Source organism: Cydia amplana, chromosome 12 (assembly GCF_948474715.1).
Source record: "Cydia amplana chromosome 12, ilCydAmpl1.1, whole genome shotgun sequence".
In the NCBI taxonomy this organism is placed as follows: domain Eukaryota; kingdom Metazoa; phylum Arthropoda; class Insecta; order Lepidoptera; family Tortricidae; genus Cydia; species Cydia amplana.
The window spans coordinates 11,003,910-11,027,857 of NC_086080.1; the positions used below are offsets into that span (position 1 = coordinate 11,003,910).

Genomic DNA, 23,948 nt, shown 5'->3' on the forward strand with positions numbered 1-23,948 from the left:
GTGATCAGCAGTTATTTTCTTGTATATGGCGTGACTGGTAATAAAACATTTATGTGACATAATCACAGACAAGACATCCTCTAGACTGAGCATAGTAACGCTACCCCCTCTGCCACTATATACGGTAGTTTTACTCCATCTTCGAGTCAAAGTGTCAGAATCCCTTGCCGTGATTGGTCCGTGTCTTTGAACGGACCAATCACGGCACGGGATTCGCTCACCTCGTCCCCCCGCACCCCCGTATTTTTGGCAGCATCGGTTTCAGGAAATAATTGCTGTAAACTCTGTCTAGAGGATTCCTAGTCTATGGACATAATAAATTACACAAAACCCTTATAAAGTACGTAAACAACCATAGTAAAATGGAATACTGATATCATAAGACCGTAAACAAAATGCTGAGACTTGCTCATTCAGTCTATTTTTTGCTATTTTTATTTGGATATTTTTGATATGCAACTTTGTACATCGCAGACTAGAGGATATTGAGCATTCGTGCTTTATTTTCTCCATCTTTGGCCTTAGCCCAACAGCTTTTTTTAAAGGGCAAATTAATATTTTTAAAGGCCCTTTTAAAATACATTCAGCAGGGTCCCTAAATACCTCCAGATTTGTTCATTGTATCTTTCTTGATAGGAGACTGGAGGTTAATTAATTTTCTAATTGTCGGTATTGTACTGGTCGTGTTGCGAGTATTAACGTCGCTGATGAGGCGACGCCGCATTATCCTTATTGCAGGCATTGTCATATATATATCTCACAGGACTAGCCTTACGGGCAATAAGAATGGAGCATGAATGGGGCCGGTACAGCGGTGTGAAAACGCTGCAACGCGATTGGTTGATGAGTTCGCATCACGCGCGCACGGCCGCGCGATTTGACGCAACTAGTTGCGTTAGACTACACGATTGGCTCGAATTCGTGAGTAACACCGCTGAACTAGTACCATTTTTAGTGCACATAAGGCCAGTCCTGAGATATATGTCAATCGATTGCAGGATACTGTAGGTTGACTATTAGACTAATAGGGTTGCCGGTATTGTCCTAAACGGAGGTCTTGCTGCAGGCATTGATGTCGCCGATGCTTTTCACGCGGCGGTGCCGTTTCTGCTTCACAACGGAGTCGTCCGCAGACTTGGCCGGCAGCGGAGAACTGACTCTATGCGCGTGGTCCGCCTTTTGTCCGTATCTGTACAACCAAAAAAAAATTACCATCGATAGTTATCTATTCTTATTTAAATCTACCCTTCAATTTCTGAACCTTAAACTTCTTTAATCGTTAACGAACTTAAAATTAAATATTTTTATAGATTTATGTAGGTTTTCTTTATTTTATTATAACAAAAGCTAACCCAAACAATGGAAAATATACTGTTTTAAACTAAATACTGGGATCTTTTCGATTTTTGAGATGATTATGCGAATTGACTTTCCTTAAACTGGTACACTCGTACATTGCAAGAAGGCCTATTATTTAGATCAGTACCCACCTATGAGTAATCGCCGCAATCTCCTTCACATCATTCAGTCTAGTCCGGCTGTCCCTCGTGGAGACGCTGGACTGCGAGTAGAGGCTCAGCGGCGTGTAGATGGGCTCGTACTCCTGCAGCGTCGGCGGCGGCGCGTACGCCATGCTCAGCTGCGACAGCGTCCGCACGGCTATGGGCGGCGAGTAGGACAGCTGGTAGGGCTGCGAAGTCAGGCTCAGCACGCTTGAGCTCTCGCTGGAACTTGAAGGCGAAGTACGGTCGTGCTTTGGTTTCAGGACGCCTAGTGCTCGGGTTATCGAGCCCTGTTAAACAATAAATCGTAAATAAATACAATGGTAAGTAGTAACAAGCAAAGAACATTGACAAAAACAACTGAGAGGCAAATACTTAGAATAAAATCGGTCGGGAAGTGACTGTACGACGGAGAAGAAAGAGACAAACAAATAGCTCAATATAAAAAATAGAGCAAAATTATGAGGGCACCCTATACGTTTGATTGGCTTAAACGACATGTTAAGCCAATCAAAAAAGTCAAACTTAATTGATTCAACCAAAGTTATCATTCCATCGATTAATACGTAAGTATGCCACCTTCATGAGGGGATAATATGGCAAAAAAAATTAGGAGTGCAATATTCGAATATGGATTAACATAAAAGCTAATTCAGTACAAATACATACCCTGAGACTGTGCCTTCGGGAGTCACCGCTTAAATCAATTCCCGGCAACCCCGTAGCAACCGACCTCGAGAATGGTCGTCCCAACATCCTTATCTGATGCCCGAACATATTCCTGCAAATGTAATGAATCGATTTCATCTCTGCAAGACTCCAGGCAGGCAACAGCATCAAAGCCAGGCAGAGCGTTTACGGCTAATCGTTTAACACGTATTTTAGTTTCATTTACAATATCAGGAAGTTAAAGGGTTCTTTATTTCATGGCTAAGACACGAAAAGCTAACATGCAACTTTTTGGAATTTTATACAATAATTTTTCCTACGTAACCTAGCACGTACATAAATTTAAACGTGTTTAGGTAAAACTCTTCTATTTAAAATTGTCAAAGATAACAGCTAAAACACATAGTTGCTGTAAAAGTGAATCAACAATATTAAGTTATTACATAGACACCAAAAGCATGATGCACTTTGCTGAAATAACAAATCATGCTTTTTTATTGTGATTAACAAAAGTCAATTATTTGAAGTAAATAATAAGGCCTGATTTTTTAATCCTTTCATTAATGTATCCATCACTCAAAGATAGCTAACCCTCTGTTTTATTTACATGGTGGTAAAGGATTGTGTTAAAATGAATTATAAAATTATTTTCATTTGGGGATTAGAAAACCAGCCCCAAAATTTGAAAATTTTCACCATTATACTTATACGAGTATACAAAGAATAGTACTGCGACGCACCTGCCAATTTTCAGACTTGGTTAAAATACAGTCCATAAGTCACGCAGCACTTTTCTTTGCCAGCCTCATCGGAATATTAAAATTTAAAACAACAATGAAGACGACAAAAGTAAAACAAGCACAAAATATCGATGTGGTCGAAAGTGATTTTTGGCATAAACCATAAAATGTTGAATGAAAGGAGAAAGAGTGGATAGAGCCCGATTACAGTGCGGTCTACATGATGATGACAGAGGCATTCATGATGTAACGATAAAATGGTCTTTACCGTTCTGTCCCGACGCAAGGGTCGCCGAAATAGGGGTGTAGGGGTAAAGAAAGGTAGCGAAGTCCGTTATATTTCATCTCGTTAATCAGGATTTATTCACATTTATATGTCAATTGATATTGTTACAGCTGAACCTAATAATTATACACTGTCGTTTTAATTTACAATCATGAATGTATACAAGTCAAAAACATAGTTATTTTACAGTATCAATAAATGCTATTATTGTTATAACCCTAAAGCTATTGCAAATGGTTCTGTTTTTATTTTAAAACTAGAAAATGTCCAATTTTATTAACTGGTTCAAAATCTCATTATTTAATTTAAATTTTGACAATACTAAAACAAATCCTTTAAAATGTTTATTGTTAATGGGATCTGATTCACCCCCTATATAATACGAAGCATTTAATGCTTTTAAGTCAATATCAATTAAATTGTATACATTTACTAATTAATTAAAGATCGATCGATCTCGAGTAAACATTGATGTGACAAATCTAATCTACGGCAAGTTTGGGTCTCTAGGGGGCTACGTGTGAACATTGACTCTAACATTGACGAAGGCAAGGGGTACAAAAGAATAGTTTCCGATCGCTTGATTTTTGTGAGATTCATTTACTTACAAACCACGTCTCCTACAATAGGTACCTTATCAGTCTTCACTGCTCGTAAAGTTTACATTCGCTTAATAACGTTTCACAAACGAGCGGCTCTGACGGAAGAATCATAAAAACTTTTGCAAAAAATGCTTTGTGTAAAAATAGCAACTTTACAAACATCTTGATACAAGGAATTTTACATAGATACAGTTTCGAAGTTTGGCGTTAAAGCGGGATTTATTTTTTGAAGGATAACTTTTTTGTCTTTGTGGGTTTATCTTTGTTTTGTGGACAACATGGATGCTCGGGCAGCCTCCACTTGCAGTTCTTCCACCTGGCAAAATATCGTATACCTGCAGGATTGCACCTTACATTATAATCAACTACAGCGGCTCACCTACGGGCGTGGCGCGGGTGGACGGTACTACATGCAGTGTGTCCTGAGGGGTGAGCTGCTACAGATAGTCCGGGACACAGCACTACTCCCACATCGCTCGGTTTCAATTACAACAACAATCAAATGACCAAGGTGACCAAGGGATAATACAATTCTAATACATTTTGGAAGACTATGCAGCCAATATTCAAGGTATTATTCATATTTTAACATAAGTTTCATATAGATATTACCTATTAATTGCTAATCTCGGACTATGCAGAAAATTAGTAATGTTCAGGAAAATGGGCTATATATTATTACATGAATACGAACAGTTTACGAGTATTGTAGTAATATATGGAACGTATAATTAAAAATGTTAACAGAACAATACAATATTTGCAATACTTAGTTTAATATACGTTTAACATTATTTTTAATTCGTTACATTTTCTAGCTTAAGCAAATATTATATTTTCTTATTGTCTTGGTTTAATTAATTGGCAAATACTCACCTCGCTGGAATGATAAGAGCGTCAAATTCGGTGACGAGATGTCTTCTAATAATGCTTTTGGAGGGCGGAATGCCGAGCGCTGTGGCCATAGTCTCCCCCGTGAACGACGGTTCTAGCACTACTAATCCTCCGTGGACTCCGCTGTCTAAAAGCATATCCAAACCTATAAAATCCATTATCCTTTCAAAGAAGTATGTTTAACAAAAGTAGCAAGATATTTACCTTTCAGGTTTTCAGCAAATTCACCTAGGTCGATATTATGAGCCCACCGCATAAATCTCTGATTGGTCCAAACTAAAGGATCTGCATCTACATTTTCACATTGATGCCGCCTCACAGCCAGCGCCTAAAATTATTTTTTTAACAGGAAAATAAAATGATTAATTAAAGAAGTATGTAACCCTACCAAAACATACTTTTCTATTAAATAGAGTCAGCTTTTCTGCTAGATTATCAGCCTATCTTGCCAAAATGAACTGAATAAATAAGAACAACAGACGTAATTCATCTCCAGTCAAAAGTAAACAAGAATAAATGGTATCGAAGTTAAAGCTCCCCGACTGTCGGTAAAGAATCGGAAAGAGGAGTGTACGGTACTAGATGATTAATGATTGCGCATTACAAGGGTCGCAATACGAGACGAAACACTCTGTGACGGCACCAGATAATCGCTCATTTGTTTCTGCTTCTTATCATTCGCGGGAAACGGCCATCTGTGTGATGGATCGGTAAAAAATGTTTATAAGGGATAATCGGTTTCCCTTTTTACCCTTTCAGCGCTAATTTTGTTAGCGCCTACATTCTTAACGGCTTTAGACTTTCCCTAGTAGCTTTGATAAATGTGGCAACTCTTTGCGCCGCGCGCCGGCGGAGTATTAATTTATTTATTGCAAATTTCTATGGCAAATAATGAACAAAAATTAAAATATCTGGAATAAATATATATGTATTTTTTACCAGAATACTTAGATATTTTTGCACTAAATTCTCGATACAAATTGAGTCTCAAAATGGTGCTTGGTTAACTGTTGTGTCGTTTTGGGCCATACTAAGTATTTTAATGACCTACACGATACTCACTTGTCTGTCGTACTTCATTATCCTCAGCAGATGTATCCCGTGCACAATGGATGCCTGGTGGAACTTCCTCGTGACCCCGAGATACTTCTCCAGTTCCTTCTTGCTGATGGTATCCAGCATACGAGCGTCGACCAGGCTAGCCAAGAAAGACTCTGCATACTGTTGATAGAAAAGTATAGTTTATTTTGAACATGTTCACAATTTTAGGCTATTACTGTTAACATATATTATATGTACTTGTGTTGTTATATGACTCGACTAAGAGAGTTTTTTACGAAACTTTTGCGAAAAATGTATACGTGTATTACGAATATATACTGTCACGAACCTTCACTGACTCTTCCAATAGTTAACGCCAATGACAGGCCAATTCGAGTTTTAGTTGTAAGTATATGTGCATGATGTCGATGTCACACCACAGGTACCTATTTAAAGTTCGTCAGTTCGCCACTGGCCAGATACAACTTTATACGGTGCAAGAGCTGTTATGTTATAAATGTAACCACTTAGTAGCACAGTGAAAAAAGCAATGCAAAGTTGAATTTCCTGCCGAACTTCTTGCGACAGTGACAGTTGCGTTTCGATCGCTACCTACGGAGCGTAAGTGATTGGCATGTTGGCTACGCGGCCAGAGGTGTAGAACTGGCGTAGCTTTATTTGGCGTTCATAAGCGCATTGATACATATATATAGTCGCGCGATCTGCAGTTCTGGTTAGCCTGAGACCTCGCGCCTGCGCTCGCGCAGCTGATTAAACTAATCTAATGTGCTCGCGTACTTACTTGTGTAAGTCGCTGCGGGCAAAATAATAAAAAATGTCTACCTACCTACATATATATTTTCTTGTCTATATTTTGCAAACACTTAATACATTTGCACATAATAATATTAATATTATATAACTAATAAAAATGTACTCGTCAAGATAATTAACTCTTACTTCTTAGTATAAGTAATGTTAACTCATGTAAGTGAATTGTAATATTCTTATGAGTAATAAAATTCTTTAAACCTATATATTGCACAATAAATATGCCTAGTAGAAAATAAACTATCATTAATATTACCTGTGCTAACCCTAGGTCCGGCAGCCACTCCGCTGCCACCCACGCGTGCGTCAGTTGTCCGATGGTAGGATGGCGCACCAGGTCCGGCCGCCGGCGCTCCTCGATGGCCAGCCGCAGCTTCTTGCGGTGCATAGGCTGCGTCACGCCCAGCCCCGCCTCGAGGTCCGTGTCCGTCAACTCGAGCAGAACCTGCCCATTCAAAGCACGGATCTAGAACCAACCAGAACACAATATTTGACGCTACTATTGCGTCAATCGACGAAGCTGGTGGTTACAATGATGTTATAATGGAAGATTTTTTTTAAATGAACGTTTGAAATTAATTACTTATACAATATCGCGATTTATGTACCAATCTGAACACCACACTTATACTACTAGGTACTTTAACAACAATAATTAACAAACTGTTTCTATTGATAGGTATACAATGTTTATTTAACGTAAATAATACAAACTTAATACTTAAGTACCTTATAAAATAAAATAACTAAAACTAAACCTAATAAAAAAAATAAAAATCCCTAAAACCTACCTTCTAAACCTAGGCCCCTCCCCTCGGCAAGGTGTCCATCACGCAGGCAGCATTCCCGCGCTGTATAGCGATGGCAATCCCTTGCGCGAGAAAGCTGCCTGCGCGAGAGTCCCCTGTTGCCTCCCTTAACCGCTTACCAAGCTCCTTAAGAAGCCCACGCGCTCCTCTACCCCACGTTCCGAGTGTCTCGACTAGGTACTTATATTATGACATTTAAGTCAATTTACTATAGGCGTGTAATAATAGTATTAAATTAAAATAATGTTAAATATTGACTTATATAACATTAATTAACATCAATCACTTAGGCATTGAACACTAATGAAGCTGGCAGAAATTAATTAAAACGTGCAAACGTCAATGATACAAACTTATTTGGTAAATAAATAAATTGGTTTTCAAGCGACTGAAAATAGACGTAGTTAAATTAACACAGTGTTAAAAAAACAATGCGAGCATGCACGTTGAAATATTTGAAATTGAGATGACCTGATTTAAGTGTCAGTGCACTTATTCGATGCGTTCAATTTAATAAAAGTTGAAATTAACGGACATTTACGCTGAGGCAAAGCATCACCGCAACGTATTTTGAATAAAGCGCGCGTTTGTATTATATGCGTTTTCCCGCAGTATCCGTTTTACTTATATCAGATAATCTAATGACACTACATTGTTTTATGCAGCGGCAACGCACAATGCGTTTTGCCTGCGTTTTGAACATTTTTCCTACATTCCGTTGATCGCATGCGTTCAACCCTGCATTTATCGCATAAAACAACCGCACGCTTAAAGTAATTTGTTATGAATTTTATAGCGGATTTTTCCGGAACTTATTTCCATATTAATCCAATAATTCGCCAAAATTTTGAATAATGAGTTAATATGGATGGAACAAATCATGAAACATTGGTTCCGTTTGTCATATTCAAATGTACTCGGCATTTTCCCACAAAATCCGATAACGATGATTGTAGACGTGGATTGCAAAAACGAAATAATAATGGATCGGCGTTACATACGACCGAGGCAAATCCCCCTTTCACGAGCAAACAAGCGATTTTTTTCCATTTGATTCTACATTTGCTGCATGAAGCCTTAACTAAGGTAACTAATGGTCTGGTGAATGCTTTTAGCATTTGCAAATTGTATGTGTACCGAACTTTCAGTTTTTTTTTTTCAACTCTCCAAGGACCTCTTGGTGAATAATTGCTTGGTGTGTAATGATTTTGCTCAGTATGTAGTAAGGATATATCTTTAATAACAACATAAGTAAATAAAATAAGGAAGATATGTGTTAATAACTAATTTTGACTGGAAACCATGGCATTTCGGAAAACTATCTATGTACTTATAACATTAAAAAGCGCGTTGTCACTTAAACGGGTTTTCATTGTAATATAAATGTTATCTAACATCAGAGATATATATTTATATATATCAAGACGGACAACCTCCATACAAAACCGTGTTCTTCGCATGCCTTTTACCTATTTTTTTTATTAAACTTTATACTTACGTATGAAATCTGTTACCTACTGCTATTTATGACCAGTGGTTATGACTTATAAACGTGAAATTAGATATGCACCAAAGTCCAATTAAAACATATTAAAAGCATTGTAGCCATATTTAATGGCTCCATCTAGTTTATCATTTCACTATTACAGCATCATAGTGATTGTGCATTGCAAAATGACCTTCCATACACACGAGGCAGCATACAGACTTGTCAATAATACGACCTCTCGCTGAATGAGGTCCCAAGGCTCTCCGCCCGCATGAAAGCAATGAGGCGACAGTATTGCACCCACAGAACATTATTAAAGAGGTTAGAATGGCTATCGCGCGCAGTTAGTATCGGAACCGGTGTCGGCGCTCGTTCCTCTCCACATTTACTAATAAAATAATAAATAAAATAAATAAAATAAAAAAATAAAATGCATTTATTTCAGACTTATAAGTGTCCATAGTTTGTTAGTAACAACAAAAAACTAAAAAATACTTAAACAACTATATTAGTACCTAAACCTAAGTGAAGCGAGGACCAGTGCCTGATTAGGCCACTGTCCCACCTCTCCGCTACTACGCTCAGGAGGCTGTGGCGGCTGTCACGGACTCTGCGGAGCGTCGCGGCGCAGCGCTTGCGCAGCGTCGCATAAAAACTGTCAACGTGAGCGTCCGCGAACATGCATACTAACACTCGCGCAACGGTAGTAAAAACTTGTGTGCCTGGTGATTGGATTGGATACGCCTCCTTTAGACAGATTTGATGTCTGGCTTCTTAATCTGAAGGTTATTGTGGCGCAAAAAGGCATGTTTACTTCGTTTTCGGTCAGCGCGGGCGAGTAGTATGCGAGCGTTTGCTCAAAACCGGCGGCGACACGTACCCTGCTCGCATCGCCATTCTAAGTTGTTCTGTGATTGCATCGCATCCTATTGTTCAAATCTGTTCGTATTTATGTGAAACTAACTGAGCGGCAAGAATACCAGCTGCGCGATAATGCTCATTTGTCAGCGCACTGTGGTGCACGTTGAATGTGTTAGGCCACGTAGAGAGTATACGGAATGGAATCGAAACAATAGTAACCTAAAGAGAAAATACAGAGGTGTTAAGTACAGTATTTGTACAAATACTAAACTAAATTAATAAATAGGTACCAGGGATGTTGCGAACATCCGCATCCGCAACCGCGGAACTTCCGCATTATTTTCAACATCCGCATCTGCATCCGCATCCGCATAAAATCGATGCGGAGCTTATGCGGATGCGGATGTCTAACAAGTCGGTACCTACAGGAACGCCTTAGCGGCGGCGTAAGTGCTAGGTAATTTCGTCATTACCTATAACGAAATCGTCTAATCGTCTAGATCCAGAAAAGTCGGCCAAGTTACTGTTTATTAAATATAACGCACCTATATTCTTGCTCAAATACTAAACGTTTCGTTTTTTTAAATAAAAAAAATTACTAAAAATGTAATATTTGACGTTTTCTAAGTACCTAATCTTGACATCCGCATCCACATCCGCGGATGCGAGCCTTTAAATATCCGCATCCGCGGATGTCAAAAAATCTGTATTCGCAACATCCCTGCTAGGTACATTAAGAGGAAATGTAATAAAAATATAAAATGTGGCTTTTAGTATAACTAACGACAATAAACTTAATACAGTACAGTATACAATACAAATACTCTTTATTTCACTCCTCAACACAACATGCTTAAATATTATGAAAAAGACTGTAAACTTTCCTTAGGTACCAGAAACAAAAATTACAAATGGAATTTATGTTCGTTTCTAGTGTGAAAAATACGAACCTTCCCACTTTTAACGTTGTCCGCCACGGCGGCAGCGTACTGCGGCATGCCCAGCGCCAACTCTAGCCACGCTATGATGGCAGGAGCCCTCCACCGCGAGAGAGGCAACGACGCTGCCTCGCGGAGTGCTGCCTCGCTGCCGAGCGGCGACCACGCTCGGGCACCCGTGCCCGCGTACACTGGTTCTAGTTACACAAAATCCCAGTTTTAACCCTTAAATGCATAGTGTTGCCAAATGTCTACAAAGCATTAAACAGCTCACAAATTAAGGGTTAAACAAATTCTATTTGTTCCTGTATATTATTTCAACAGTAAAACTAATAACTTTTCCGAATTATTACATAAATTTACGCAGTATTTTAATTTATAAAAGTTACATTTCTTTATAGACGAAATGTCGGAAAACTTGGAAAAAACCTGGAAGTTGACGATATTTAGTATGTGATTTTGGGCAGATTTTTCGGGGTTTTTAAATATTTTATATTTACAAACTTTATCATAGGAACATCATAAATAGTGTACCTTTCTGATGGCAGTTAAGATTATTCCTATACCCTTTACTAACAGCTATATATTTCCAAAAATATGATTTAGCCTATGCAACTTTTAACACTGATTTCGCAGTGAAAATCGATGATATAATTTTTTTTACTATTTTTCCTAGAAACGGCAAACAATTATGTGATACATATATTAATTTCGGGCAAAAAGAAAAAATCATGCATTTAAGGGTTAATATTGGTACATTCAAGTTCAAGTCAAGTTGCACGGATGATCTTGCACACTAACATTTGTAACGGGGAGCGCGTCGATAGTTAGGTTCAACGACGAGTTAAATTTTGAACGAGGAATTTTCCTTTTTTGCCGCCTGCGAAAATTCTAAGGAATATTTTAACGAAATGCTCGAGCGAAAGTTGTATATTTACATTTAGTATGATTCGTTAAATTTGATTGTATTTTATTTTATTACTATTTTACGCATGCATCAGATTATAGGTTCATTAAGGTTGGTTATTAAAAAAAAAAAACATAATGAAAATAAAATACATTTGATATTTGTAGGTAGCTACCTCCATTACATATTAATTGGCGATATTGACCAGATATGTAGATGTAACGTTAGCTTTTTTAAATGAATGAAGCAAAAATATAGATATAATATTCAAATATTGCGTTTACAGTTTATTAATGGTAAGGGCGCACTGGTTCTGATAGTATGTTTATTTCATGAAACCTAAGAGTACACTGCCAAAAATGGTATATCAATAAGAACATCAAAATATATAAAAACAAAGAAATTCAAATTACAATAAAAGTATAAAAGTAAACGTATAAAAAGGTGCGTCGCCAACATTCCCCCCTTTTTTATTAAAGGGGGAGCTTAATGAGCTTCCTCAGGGGCCGCCGCAAAAGGCCTCCAAGGGTGTGCACATCCGCAACTCGCACGACGCCATCAGGACCCGGGAAGACAGCAGTAATTCGCCCACGGGGCCAGGAACCTCTCGAAGAGTTGCCGTCCGCAATAAGCACCAAGTCTCCGACTGCTAATTGGGGGACCTCACCTCGGCCAAATCTGGGTGTTAACGTTGGGAGATATTCTTTTACCCAGCGGCGCCCAAAATGCTCTCATAATCGGACAGCCTTACGCCAGCCGCTTCGTGATAGGAGGTCCGTTTCTGCTGATGTGACTGGAATTGGGCGACCTGAAGACGAACCCAACAGAAAATGCATGGGCGTTAGAGATTCCTCACTCAGAGGGTCCACGGAAACGTGAGTAAGTGGCCGGGAATTTACCAAGGCCTCCGCCTCAGCCAAAAGTGTACGTAGCACTTCGTCAGTTGGAGCTCGCTCAGTGAGAGTCACCTTGAGTGCAGTTTTCACGCTCTTCACAAGCCTCTCCCAGCAGCCACCCATAAACGGCGCCGCCGGTGGGATGAAACGCCAGTTGATTCTCTGCGCAGCAGCGAACTGGGACGTAGCGTCGTCGTATAAACGTCGAAGCTCCCGGCTGGCACCCACGAATGCAGTTCCATTATCTGACCACAGCTCTGATGGGGTACCTCTTCGAGCGATGAATCGGCGCAGGCTCATAATCGCAGAATCGGTTGACAGACTGTCTACAATTTCTAAGTGGACTGCACGTACTACGAGGCAGGTGTAAAGGGCGACGTATCCATAGGTCACTGGCTCATATCCGGTTCGAAGGACCAAATATTAATGGTAAGGGCGCACTGGTTCTGATAGTATGTTTATTTCATGAAACCTAAGAGTACACTGCCAAAAATGGTATATCAAAAAGAACATCAAAATATATAAAAACAAAGAAATTCAAATTACAATAAAAGTATAAAAGTAAACGTATAAAAAGGTGAGTCGCCAACACAGTTAATGGATGAAGCTTTTTGCGCTGCACCATACTACGGTTTTATTTCATTTTTTCAATATTAATTTTAGGGCCAAACAATTTTGGTGGTTCGGCGTAAAATGGATAAAGGTACATATTTTTATAACGCATCAAAAATAATATTGGATGTATATAAAATATACATTGATTGACAAAAAAGTTAATTACCACTACTTTTGAGGTTGTATAGAACAATTCTTATCTTAAGAAAACGGGCTATCATTAGTATATCAGGCACGTAACTGGGGGAAGGTCCACTTTTATCGTTATAATCCAATAAAGAATGTGGCAACACCTCTTCTGTAGCTGCTTGACGAAACCTATACTAAATAACACACTAGACAATTCTCCCTCTTACATTGACATATATATATCTCAGGACTAGCCTTACGGGCAATAAGAATGGAGCATGAATGGGGCCAGTACAGCGGTGTGAAAACGCTGCAACGCGATTGGTTGAGGAGTTCGCATCACGCGCGCACGGCCGCGCGATTGGTCGGAACTAGTTGCGTTGGACTACACGATTGGCTCGAATTCGTGAGTAACACCGCTGAACTAGTACCACTTTTAGTGCACGTAAGGCCAGTCCTGAGATATATATCAATGCCCTCTTACCACTCTCGTGTCCGCTGTTGGCTGCGCTGCCAGACTTGGTGCGGTGCCGGGATCGCGCAAAAACTCGCGAGATTGAACCCCAGGCGGAACCTCGCCCGCGCGCAACCTTGCCCCCTGAACGCGCACGTAGACCACCCACTAGCCCTGAATCCTCGCCCGGGCTTGAGAGCTGCTCCACCGACCTTTATAAGAATTATAAAACAGTGATAATGTATTGTATATGTAATACAATTTCGTGTTTGTTTCAATGTCATTTACTGTAATGTAAAAACTAGTGCCTACGCTATTCTTGGAATTAGTTGCCAAGCGGACCCTAGGTTCCCATGAGTCGTGGCAAAAGCCGGGACAATGCGAGGAAGATCATGATGACCTATGTTTTTCGATGATAAGGTATCAGCCCTATACTCTTAGTCAGCCATTAAATAAAGAGCTATGGTGTGTTTTTAAATCAATAAGTTAAGAATACTTAAAACTCGGACCTAACTAATGTAGATAGATGGGTAGATATGTATAGATATTCAGGATAGACGTGATCTCCATATTGTATATATATTTAAACCTTACTTGCTGTATGCTCACGCTCGACGCTCTCATAGTTCGAAACATGAGGAAATGAGGATCCGCACATTCCACGCAAACGTGAACTACCCGGGATGTTTGATGTTTCAATCATAGTTTGAAACTTTACTCGGGTGCTCTAGCGAAATACGAGTAGCACCTACACATACTAGCCAAAATTTAGGTTGATTTAGCCACTTATTTCCTAGGTATAGTTAGTTCTAAATAAAGGAGAATACTCTTGGAAAAAGACGATTAACCAGTCAATGTTCTTGGCAACCACAGCATACATTCAGTGCCAGCGACTCGCTATAGGGGAGTTTACTGTTCGTCGGCGCTTTTCACTTACTTACGGTTTTTCCCGTGTTATCGGCTACGCTCGTAGCGCGTAGCTCGCGCTGGCACTGAATGTGTTAACAGTATTGAATGTATTTATAGTTTTCTAATAAAATAATGAATTATTTTGTGAAATTATTGTAAGGAGTAAGGATCGTACGTCATGTCAAACCATGTTCTGTTTAGTACTTAAAAATATACATCTAATGTAATGGTTCAATGTTTACATTAATTTATTACAGTTCACTGTTTAAACAATATCAACTTTAAATAATTGCTTATTATTACTTTTATTGCAGGATAAAAGCTGTTAAAGGACTTGCAAAACGTGCATACCTAGTTAGGCTGGTTTTAGTGTCACGCGGACCGTCCGTGCGGATCGCTCCGCACCGCCAAATTGGACGGTCGTCTGCGCGGACCCGTCAGCTTTACTCTAAAACGCTCCCTGAACGTACATAATATTGTTCCGGTGCGGAGCGATCCGCACGGACGGTCCGCGTGACACTAAAACCAGCCTTAATAACCCTGTAGGATACCAACCTTGAGAGAGAGCCAGCATCAATGGATCTTGTGAAGGGAGAAGCGCTGTTGTGTGGCGACAAGGTCGGACTGCAGTCCCGAGGCGTGCTCACTGACAACAAGACTCATGGTCAATGCTTTGTCGATTCAGGACGAAAAATTTACAGAAATTCAACACATTATTGTGAAAAAGGTGAACATAGGTATTTACGGAGCTAAAATCTTGAGGCGTATTCTGATTGTAATAAGTTTCATTTCTGGTTGAAGAAATTTCACTTTTGACACTGACAGATTATATGTAGGTATAAAAATCCAGATCAAATTCATAACCTGTTATTACAATCAGAATATTCAGAAAAGCCTCCTGAGCATTTCTCAAATAATTTGTACATTTCGATCATATCTTAGATTTCTATAAAAATTGGTATGCTGGTAAAGTATATGAAGCTGAACAATTTCCACCATATTTCCCAAAATGTCCAAGTAAGTTATTTGAGAAATGCTCTCCTAGAGCCATTTTCAGATGGTAATTGATCGTTATCAACGGTTATTGATATGATCTGCCAGCTATCAACAGTGACATTTCTTATTGAAGAAATGTTACGTAAAATTACTATCCGAACAATATAAAAACAACAACAACAGCTCCTTTAATTTTGCAAAAGTGGAGTAACAGCAGCAAAGGCACGGTTTTTATCATTTATCGCTTTAATAACACAACCGTTACGTCCTGATAAGCATATAAGTGTTGGAGTAATGCATATTGCGTATACATATTACTCACAATATGCAAATTTAAAAGATAAAAATGCCACCATAAGACCGAATGAGCCCCAGAGTTCAAATGTTTGCTCGGTTCAAACCTGTTCCGTAAATTATAAACGAACACAAATATACTTCACATATACCGTAACCGTAACCGGAAAACTACGACTTCAAACCATATTAACTCGAACATTATTTTCCGCAACTACTGTACCTACAGCCTACAGGTATTTTTGGTAGTGACTGTAGGTGTCCCATAACATGCCCATGATGTTGATGAAATATAATGAACGAAAGATTTTAACTTTCTTTGCTTTTTTAAGTAGATTTACTCATCTAGAATGTTTGATATAAATTCCTTCTTTATTGAAATGTCTTGAATAAAATAACATACGTATGCTTAAAATGATATGAGACTTTAAATTATGAGGTTCGTTGAGCAGCATCATAAAAGCCACAGATAAGACAAACCACCGGGAACGTTTACTCCGAGACAAAGAAAAGCGACACCCATCCCCAGATAAGGAAAAAATGGCGTGTAGCCTTTATCTTAATAAACATACGAATGTTTATTTAGCTGACATATAAAAAAGTGAGGAATAACAAAACACATTTGGGGCATAAATTGTGCCACCATTAGCCACTTATCTGGATCTGTCATCGCAGGCAAAGCTTTTACTCCCATTGTTTATCGAGTGCACCGTCTAATTCCAACCAGTATATGTTAGACCTTGAAACCTGTAATAGCTATACGTAATCGAGGACCTAGCATTTTCGTTTGCCTGAGACAATACGCTTCGTAATTCATTGTAATAACGGGCCGGTTCCAACGACTCAATCTCGCCGTTAAGTAGGCTTTCTGTAATAAAACCGCTGTCTGGTAAGCGGAAATTTTTACCGTCCTGCCATTTTATGCCCCCTGATAAGAAAGGAACGACCGAATCTATAATAATTAAGTAGATACGATTCACGCTTTTTACTAAGTAGCTGCGTACTGAAATAGAAGTTAAATTTCACTTAATAATCATGAGGGCTTAAAAGAAAATCCTTTTTCGTTATAAAAACGTGGCAGCTGGAATTTAATTTCCGTTAATCTACAAAAAAAAGATGACAGCATAACTCATCTCGTTTTTTTTTTATTTGTTGGTGCTTCGGGTCAAATTGTTTCAAATGTCCTAAAGATCAATCGTACCGATTTTCATACCTTTAACATCATTTGCAGCATTTTACTGAATTTCTCGGTCTACCGCCAGCGCTATGCTAGCTTCGTAATCATTTGATCGATCTTGCTCATGTTAAATCATGCAGTAGTTTCATCTACGCTTCTACCAAAGTTACCGCGGATCAAATTATCAACATTCAAAAAAACTGTGAAATACCTAATAGATGTGACCCTAGTCATCTGTTCCAAGTTGATTGTAAGAACTTCGCTTCGCTCGCTCGTTCGATCATACTTGTCTATGACTTACATTGATAAATGTGGTGAGCCGAAGACACAAGTGACGCGGCGTCCGTGTCGTACGGGTCCAGCAGTGGCGGCGCGCCTTCAGCCGTCGAGTCCGAAAGGTTGCCGCCGCACACCGACGTGGCGCCGCCGTCGCTGCTTCCTGTCACTGAATAATCACCTTCAAATTGTCTTTGACATACTCTGTCGCTTGTCGGCTCATCGAGACACAACCTTTAACCCTTTCAGCGCGTAAGACATACGTCACGTGTAGCGCGCACCCGTAGCGCTACGTTGATTATAGCGTGAGATTTACTTGCTACGCGTTACAGTTACGCTGGCTTACTGCATGCCTTATGCAGTGAGGCCAGCAAGCCAACTCGAACGTACACTGACGTCAGAATGATATCTAAATTATTCTAAATCACGTAATTTAGTTATCGTGCACTGTCACTGTACACTGTCATTTCGATGTCACAATGTTAGTTTGAATTGGCCACAGTGTGAGAAATGATCCGTAGCGTTTTGTCGTGACAGAGACATCAGGCGCGGTCCGCGCGGCGAAAGGGTTAATTTAAGTTGATAAATTGGTTTTATTGAATCGTAAGTAGTGATTATGTGTACTTATTAAAACCATGCCAAACCATTGTAACTACAAAAAAGGTTTACTTACAACTAAGTACTTAGATATGTCGGAAATATTACATTATTGAGTGCAAAATAAATAACTAAGTAGGTACCTCTTTAGACCCATTAAAACCATAAGATTATGGGGCAATGGAATAATAGATGCATTTTATAATACGTATTGAAATCGTCTCATTAATTCTGTTCAAGCATTAAAAATAAATGAAGAATAGTTTTTATAAAAGCATTAATATTTGAATAAAAAGTAAGACCTATGCAAGATCTGCCTTCTAAACATATGAGAGTGACACGGGTCCTGATATTAGAAAAACCGGTATTCATTAACAACATTTTATTCCTTTTACCCTGTAACTTAACACAATAGCTGAAAGTATCGCCAGTTGATAGATACCTATATACACTTTAGTGAAAATTTGCCTATATCTACATTGTATGTCGCTTTAATACCTGAAGATCGCAGCTATATTGTTTGAAGATGCTCTATTATTCTGACATCATAGGGCGACGTGCTTCACCAACTATTATTGTACTCCACAAAGACAAAATTTTGGCAAAGGATCACTCGTGAATAAATATCGTAATCCTTTGTCGCTTATCGCTACTAGCGTCGAGAGCTTGCTTCTGTCCCGCTATTGTCCGCAGATTTTTGTGATAATCCCTGCTCAGCGAGCTCTTAACGACTTAAGTCGAGAGCACTTCTCAAATTTCAAGTTTCACTGATTGTCGCTTTGACATTAAATTGATAATAAGACGGAGTTTTGAGTGGAATGGGCCGAATCTACAATTAAGAGTTAAATTGTACAATTAAGAAGTTATGAAATGCCTTGTAATTTGTCACCTCTGACGCCAGAGTCGGCGCTGCAGCTGCCCCTGTCTCCGACCAGCCCCGAAGGTCCTCCCAGTATCATAGGGGGCCCTAATCCGAGGGACGCCACACTCTCACCTTCAGACAGACACCCGGCTGCTTGCAGCTGTCTTCTTGCCTTTTAAACACATTTAATTTGCATTAAAACATTAATTTACATAATCCTGCCCTCATTTATTTGATGCCACGTTCTCTTCTCAATAAGTTTAATCCTGTTTCGTGCCTCAATGAATTTAAAGAAGATACTTATTAAATTTAAATAAAGTAGGCCACCAGTTTCCGTGAAGCGCAGAGGCGCGTTAACATTTAATGACAGAGTTTTCATCAAAGGACCATGGAGAGCATAAATTACTTAAGATGTGTGCATGTTAATTCGACTTATATTTCAAAGAACTGGCTCGAGGAAAGTAGGCCAACAAAGTAAAGTTAATAAGGTAAGATAATTATTTCAGAAGCGTGCTGATTAACATATCAATATCCCTTTCATACACAACATCTTTTGTAAAGTAGCAAAGGGCCGAGTCGCAAACAGTTAAGTCGCAAAAGCGTGTTGAGAACATTTGCGATCAATTTCCCCGCAATTTAGACCTAAAGGAGCATTTTGAAGTGATAATTAACATCGGCCATGATGGATGTTCCGTAGTGAGCATTTATCATAATATCCTGTCGATATGCGTTTATTTATTACACTTTGAGAGACAATTTCATCCGCTGATGTCCGACAGATTTTGGGCTAATATTCAGGATGTTTCAATGTTGGCAAAGCAAATTGATTGATGATTTCGTCGTTGTCTCATTTTCATAAATCTAAAAACTTTCTAGTCATCGCACCAAAATATTTACCTATTATTTTGGATTAAATTCAACTGACGAACTATTGTTTATCTTTGAAATGGCGTCAAAAAACACGAGGTTTCCTTAATGAATGGCTGCAGTTGGAAATAGCGGGCCTCGCCTGTCAGAAATACTTTAGCAACTTAACCCCATTACCGAGCGAGGTCACTCAACTCAGCCAAGTTATCTTCGTAGTGGCACGGATACCGAGTTCCGTCTAAAACATTTGTTGCTCCTACATTCTTTTATCTCTTGTCTGTAGTAAGATACGATAAGATATTGAGTTTGGCCGTCAGGGAGTTTGGGATTGGATTGGATGCATCGATAGCTTCTGTCGTAGCATTGTTTGGAAGCGTTCTATTAGTTTAAGTATCTGATATTTGTTAACTCCCTTGGGTTCTTATCCTTTTACGAAACGAATTGGTCCGCCATTATTTTACAATTTGAAAAATATTTTTCAAGTTTCTTATAGTTTTCAGGCGATAGGGTGAAATAACCTACATACTTATGTAAGACTGCTGAATTTGATCTGTAGAGAAGGATTTAGTATCACGCTTTGTGCGCGGAAAGAACATAATAACGCATTGGGTTTATAGTAGGTACTCAATATATTACAGTCAAGGTATTAAATATCGACGCGCACAAAATGCCAAAAATATGTACACACTGTATGGGCAATGTGTATACCATTTTTGTCCCTTTGATATGTTAATTCATGGCCGTATGATGGTTAGATACTTTTTTGGTTGCCGCCGACATTTGTTAACTTATACAGTTATACTCACCTCAAACAGTTGCTCCCTGGCATGCCTGAGCTGCGTATCTCTCGCACTGAGTGCGGCCGCGAGCTGTAGCGAACGTTCGGCCTCGTCGCGAGCGTGTCGAAGAAGCGCCGCTCGTTCGCGCTCGCGTTCTGCTCGCTCCGCTCCGAGCGCAGATGACGCGCCACCTCGGGAACGCATCTTTAAGAAAACGAATAAGTTCCACAAATGCGATTTTTGAAAAGGTGGGAAAAGTCGACTGTTATTAAAATTGTATTACAACCATTGACGTATAATATCTAAGGACGGGCTAATGGGGCACTAAAAATGGTACTTGTTTAGCGGTGTTACTCACGAATTCCAGCCAATCGTGCAGTCTAAGGGTAACATTCCATTTTTGACCGCAGCTGCACTACTGGTACTGAACGCGTCGCTGTTACTGTCAATTTCCATAGTAAAATGAACAGTAGTGCAGCTGCGGTTGGAAATGGACTGTCACCTTAACGCAACTAGTTGCGACCAATAGCGCGCGTAATGCGAACTCGTCAACCAATCGCGCGCGTGATGCGAACTCATCAACCAATCGGGTTGTAGCGGTTTCACACCGCTGTATTGGCCCATGTCAGTAAAAACTTCTGTATTCAATCTCGTGTCAAACAACTATTATATTTATTAAATATGTATTGCTCATACAATTTAAACGGATGGCGACGTCCAGTCAAAATTAACTAATGATGGCCTATAGCAGCCCCAAGGGTGCTATTCTAATTATACAACATAGATAAAAATAAATAATGGCGGTTAACTTTTTACGCCGAAGAGTCTTCTACGAGGTCCCGATTTTAAATGCAACAGAGTGATCATAGTATCACTAACTCAAAAAACTCGTCAAGCAACTTTTCTGTATGAAAATGTAGCAAATTCTTCGCAATACTTGTAATATGTATGTGGTTTGTATTTCTTTGTCTCGGACCGTAATGCATACAAATAGTTTTTGTTTATTTGTTAGTCAACTGTATGAGAAAATAAATATTACCTAATTGAAACGTACAACTTGCACGGATAGAAACAAAACGTAGTTTTAATTACGCTCCGCGATCTTGCGGCAAACTGCACTTCTGTTTAATTTATTATGATGCTTGTTTAAAGCCATCGCGCTACCGCTGTATATATAATATTTCCAAGAATACTAGTATTTTAAGCTCATTAAATTTCGCAGTCCTTTTGTTTGACGCAAATACGAAGACTATAATAATATTTTGAGATATTAGCACAGGAATATAACCTGCCATTTTGATTAATAATAATATCACAATTTCCGGTTACTCGTAAATTGAAATTTGGTATTGTACCGCAAAATAAATAAAGGTAAGTAGGTACTGTGATGATGTTATAAAATTAAAATGGCTGCTATTTTTACATAAAACCTGACCGTATAATATAATACGGTAAGTATTTTGTTCCACAAGGTATCTAAGTTAACTTATGTAAATATGTATGTGTTATGAAGTAAGTAATAAGTATGTAGTATTACGTAAGTATATTTTCATACAATGAAATAAGCTGCTCATTACCAGGTTAACAAGTCATACCTTTTCATATAAAAGTAGGTATGAATAGCGTTTTCGACTGGCTATTACGGGGTCCAGTCCTGCCAGGAATGAATGTGTTGGCCTATGCAGATGACACTCTTATTACGTGCCGGGGTTTCTCATATGAAGATGCAGCGAGGAAAATGACCATTGGGACCTCACTTGTGGTTGAACGAATCCACCAGCTGGGCCTCGACGTATCCCTTCCAAAGACGGAAGTTCTGCTCTTCCATGGTCCGAGGAGAGGACCCCCTCGTAATGCCAATATTAGAGTGAATGGGGAGATAGTGGCGGTTAAGGCCCAAATGAAATACCTTGGCCTCCTTTTAGATGGCCGTTGGCAATTTAAGACGCACTTCGCCAGTCTTGCCCCTAGGCTGATGTCTACAGCTGCAGCCCTCGGCCGGCTGCTTCCTAACGTGGGTGAGCCAAATTCTATATGTAGACTCCTTTACTCTCGTGTCCTGCGGAGTATGGCCCTATATGGCGCTCCCATATGGGTTGATGCCCTTTCTGCCGAGAATAGGGCTCTGCTCCGCAGACCACAGAGGGCAATATCTTTGAGAGCTGTACGTGGGTATCGTACGGTATCGTTTACAGCGGCAACGATCCTGGCTGCGGACCCTCCCTGGGACCTTCAGGCTCACATTCTTGCGGAGGTTCACCGCTACAGAGCTGGGAGAAGAGCGGCGGCAGAGTTCCCAGATGGAGAAGTTGTTCGAAATATCCGGGCATCTGCACAAGTGGAAACACTTCGCCGATGGAGGGCAGAGCTCGAAGATGCAAAATATGGATTGATGACGGTAGATGCAGTACTGCCGCATCTAGAACGCTGGGTGGAAAGGAAGCAAGGTACGCTAACTTTCCACATGGTGCAGATACTTACTGACCATGGATGCTTTGGTAAGTACCTGCACCGCATAGAGAGGGAGGAATCCCCCATGTGCCATGAGTGTGGCGCACCTGTAGACACGGCGCGTCATACTCTCGAGGAGTGCCCTGCATGGGGGCCCCAGCGGGCCACCCTTCAAGCAACACTAGGTGCAGATCTTTCGTTGGCGAGCATTGTTAATGCCATGCTCGACAGCGAAGAGGCATGGAAGGCGATGGCCTCCTTCAGTGACGAAATTATGTCGCAGAAGGAGGTAGCGGAGCGTGCGCGCGAGGACGATCCTGACGCGCATCCACTCCGTCGACGACGGGCTGGGGGCAGAGCCAGGCGCTATGCGCGCTCGCTGCCTCCGCCGTAGTGGGCTGCGTGGGGCTCCGGGGGAGTCCCCGCGATTAAAAGCTCACAGGACTGGGGTGCTGACCAACTGGCACCCAAAATGCCTACGGCCTACAGGCTGTCCGCCGGGGCGCACGTGGTCGAATGCTGATAGCGACCCTGCGGCACCCCATCTAAAGCGGAGTCGGCACTCGTTGGTGGTTTTAGACGGTAGTCCTCCACTGGTTAGTCCGTCATCCCCCCTGGTTCCCCCGGACCAGGTGGCATGCGTAAACGCATTTCCCCAACGTAAAAAAAAAAAAAAAAAAAAAAAAAAAAAAAAAAAAAAAAAAAAGGTATGAATAGCGTTTACCTGCTCATAATTTCTGATGAAGTCCCGCAGTTCTTTCTCTTTGTCCTCCAGGGTAGCGTACAGTTGCTTCATTTGGTTGAGCAAGTCAAACTTTTCCGCTTTCAACCTTTTTTTGTCCGCTTTCAGGGCTGTAAAAGAAAAGTTCTATTTATTCCGTTTTAAAAATATACTAGAAACAACTCTGCATTTATTAAATCTTTGAATGGTATAAGTAGAGAAACTGGTAAAACTAGTTCGTTTTGAACTCGCTCCGAGGAGTATTGCAGCTATGAATATCTTTGGAGTAACTGGGGAAAGGCGTGATACAGATCAAAGAGGGTTTATAGACGAGATTTCTGCCCCGTTGCCATCTA

General features: G+C 40.0%; 1 protein-coding gene across 7 annotated transcripts in view; it reads right to left on the reverse strand.

Annotated features, from left to right (window-relative positions):
* Window positions 1-997: 997 nt before the first annotated feature.
* LOC134652962 (kazrin) overlaps window positions 998-23,948 on the reverse strand; it is a 115,954-nt gene continuing 93,003 nt past the window's right edge. For 2 of the 7 annotated variants that reach the window (XM_063508206.1, XM_063508209.1), the window contains 14 exons: window positions 23,596-23,723; window positions 20,448-20,624; window positions 18,802-18,946; window positions 17,341-17,496; window positions 15,128-15,218; window positions 13,694-13,875; window positions 10,675-10,859; window positions 6,822-7,031; window positions 5,756-5,914; window positions 4,898-5,021; window positions 4,676-4,820; window positions 2,172-2,283; window positions 1,491-1,792; window positions 998-1,189 (listed from right to left, as the gene is read on the reverse strand). In XM_063508206.1, coding sequence (XP_063364276.1) covers window positions 1,045-1,189; window positions 1,491-1,792; window positions 2,172-2,283; window positions 4,676-4,820; window positions 4,898-5,021; window positions 5,756-5,914; window positions 6,822-7,031; window positions 10,675-10,859; window positions 13,694-13,875; window positions 15,128-15,218; window positions 17,341-17,496; window positions 18,802-18,946; window positions 20,448-20,624; window positions 23,596-23,723 — 2,261 coding nt within the window. In that variant the 3' untranslated portion in view covers window positions 998-1,044. Of the gene's footprint in view, window positions 1,190-1,490; window positions 1,793-2,171; window positions 2,284-3,241; window positions 4,135-4,675; window positions 4,821-4,897; window positions 5,022-5,755; window positions 5,915-6,821; window positions 7,032-10,674; window positions 10,860-13,693; window positions 13,876-15,127; window positions 15,219-17,340; window positions 17,497-18,801; window positions 18,947-20,447; window positions 20,625-23,595; window positions 23,724-23,948 lie in introns of those variants that run through there. The other 5 variants (XM_063508207.1, XM_063508208.1, XM_063508210.1 and 2 more) reach the window with 5 other exon arrangements.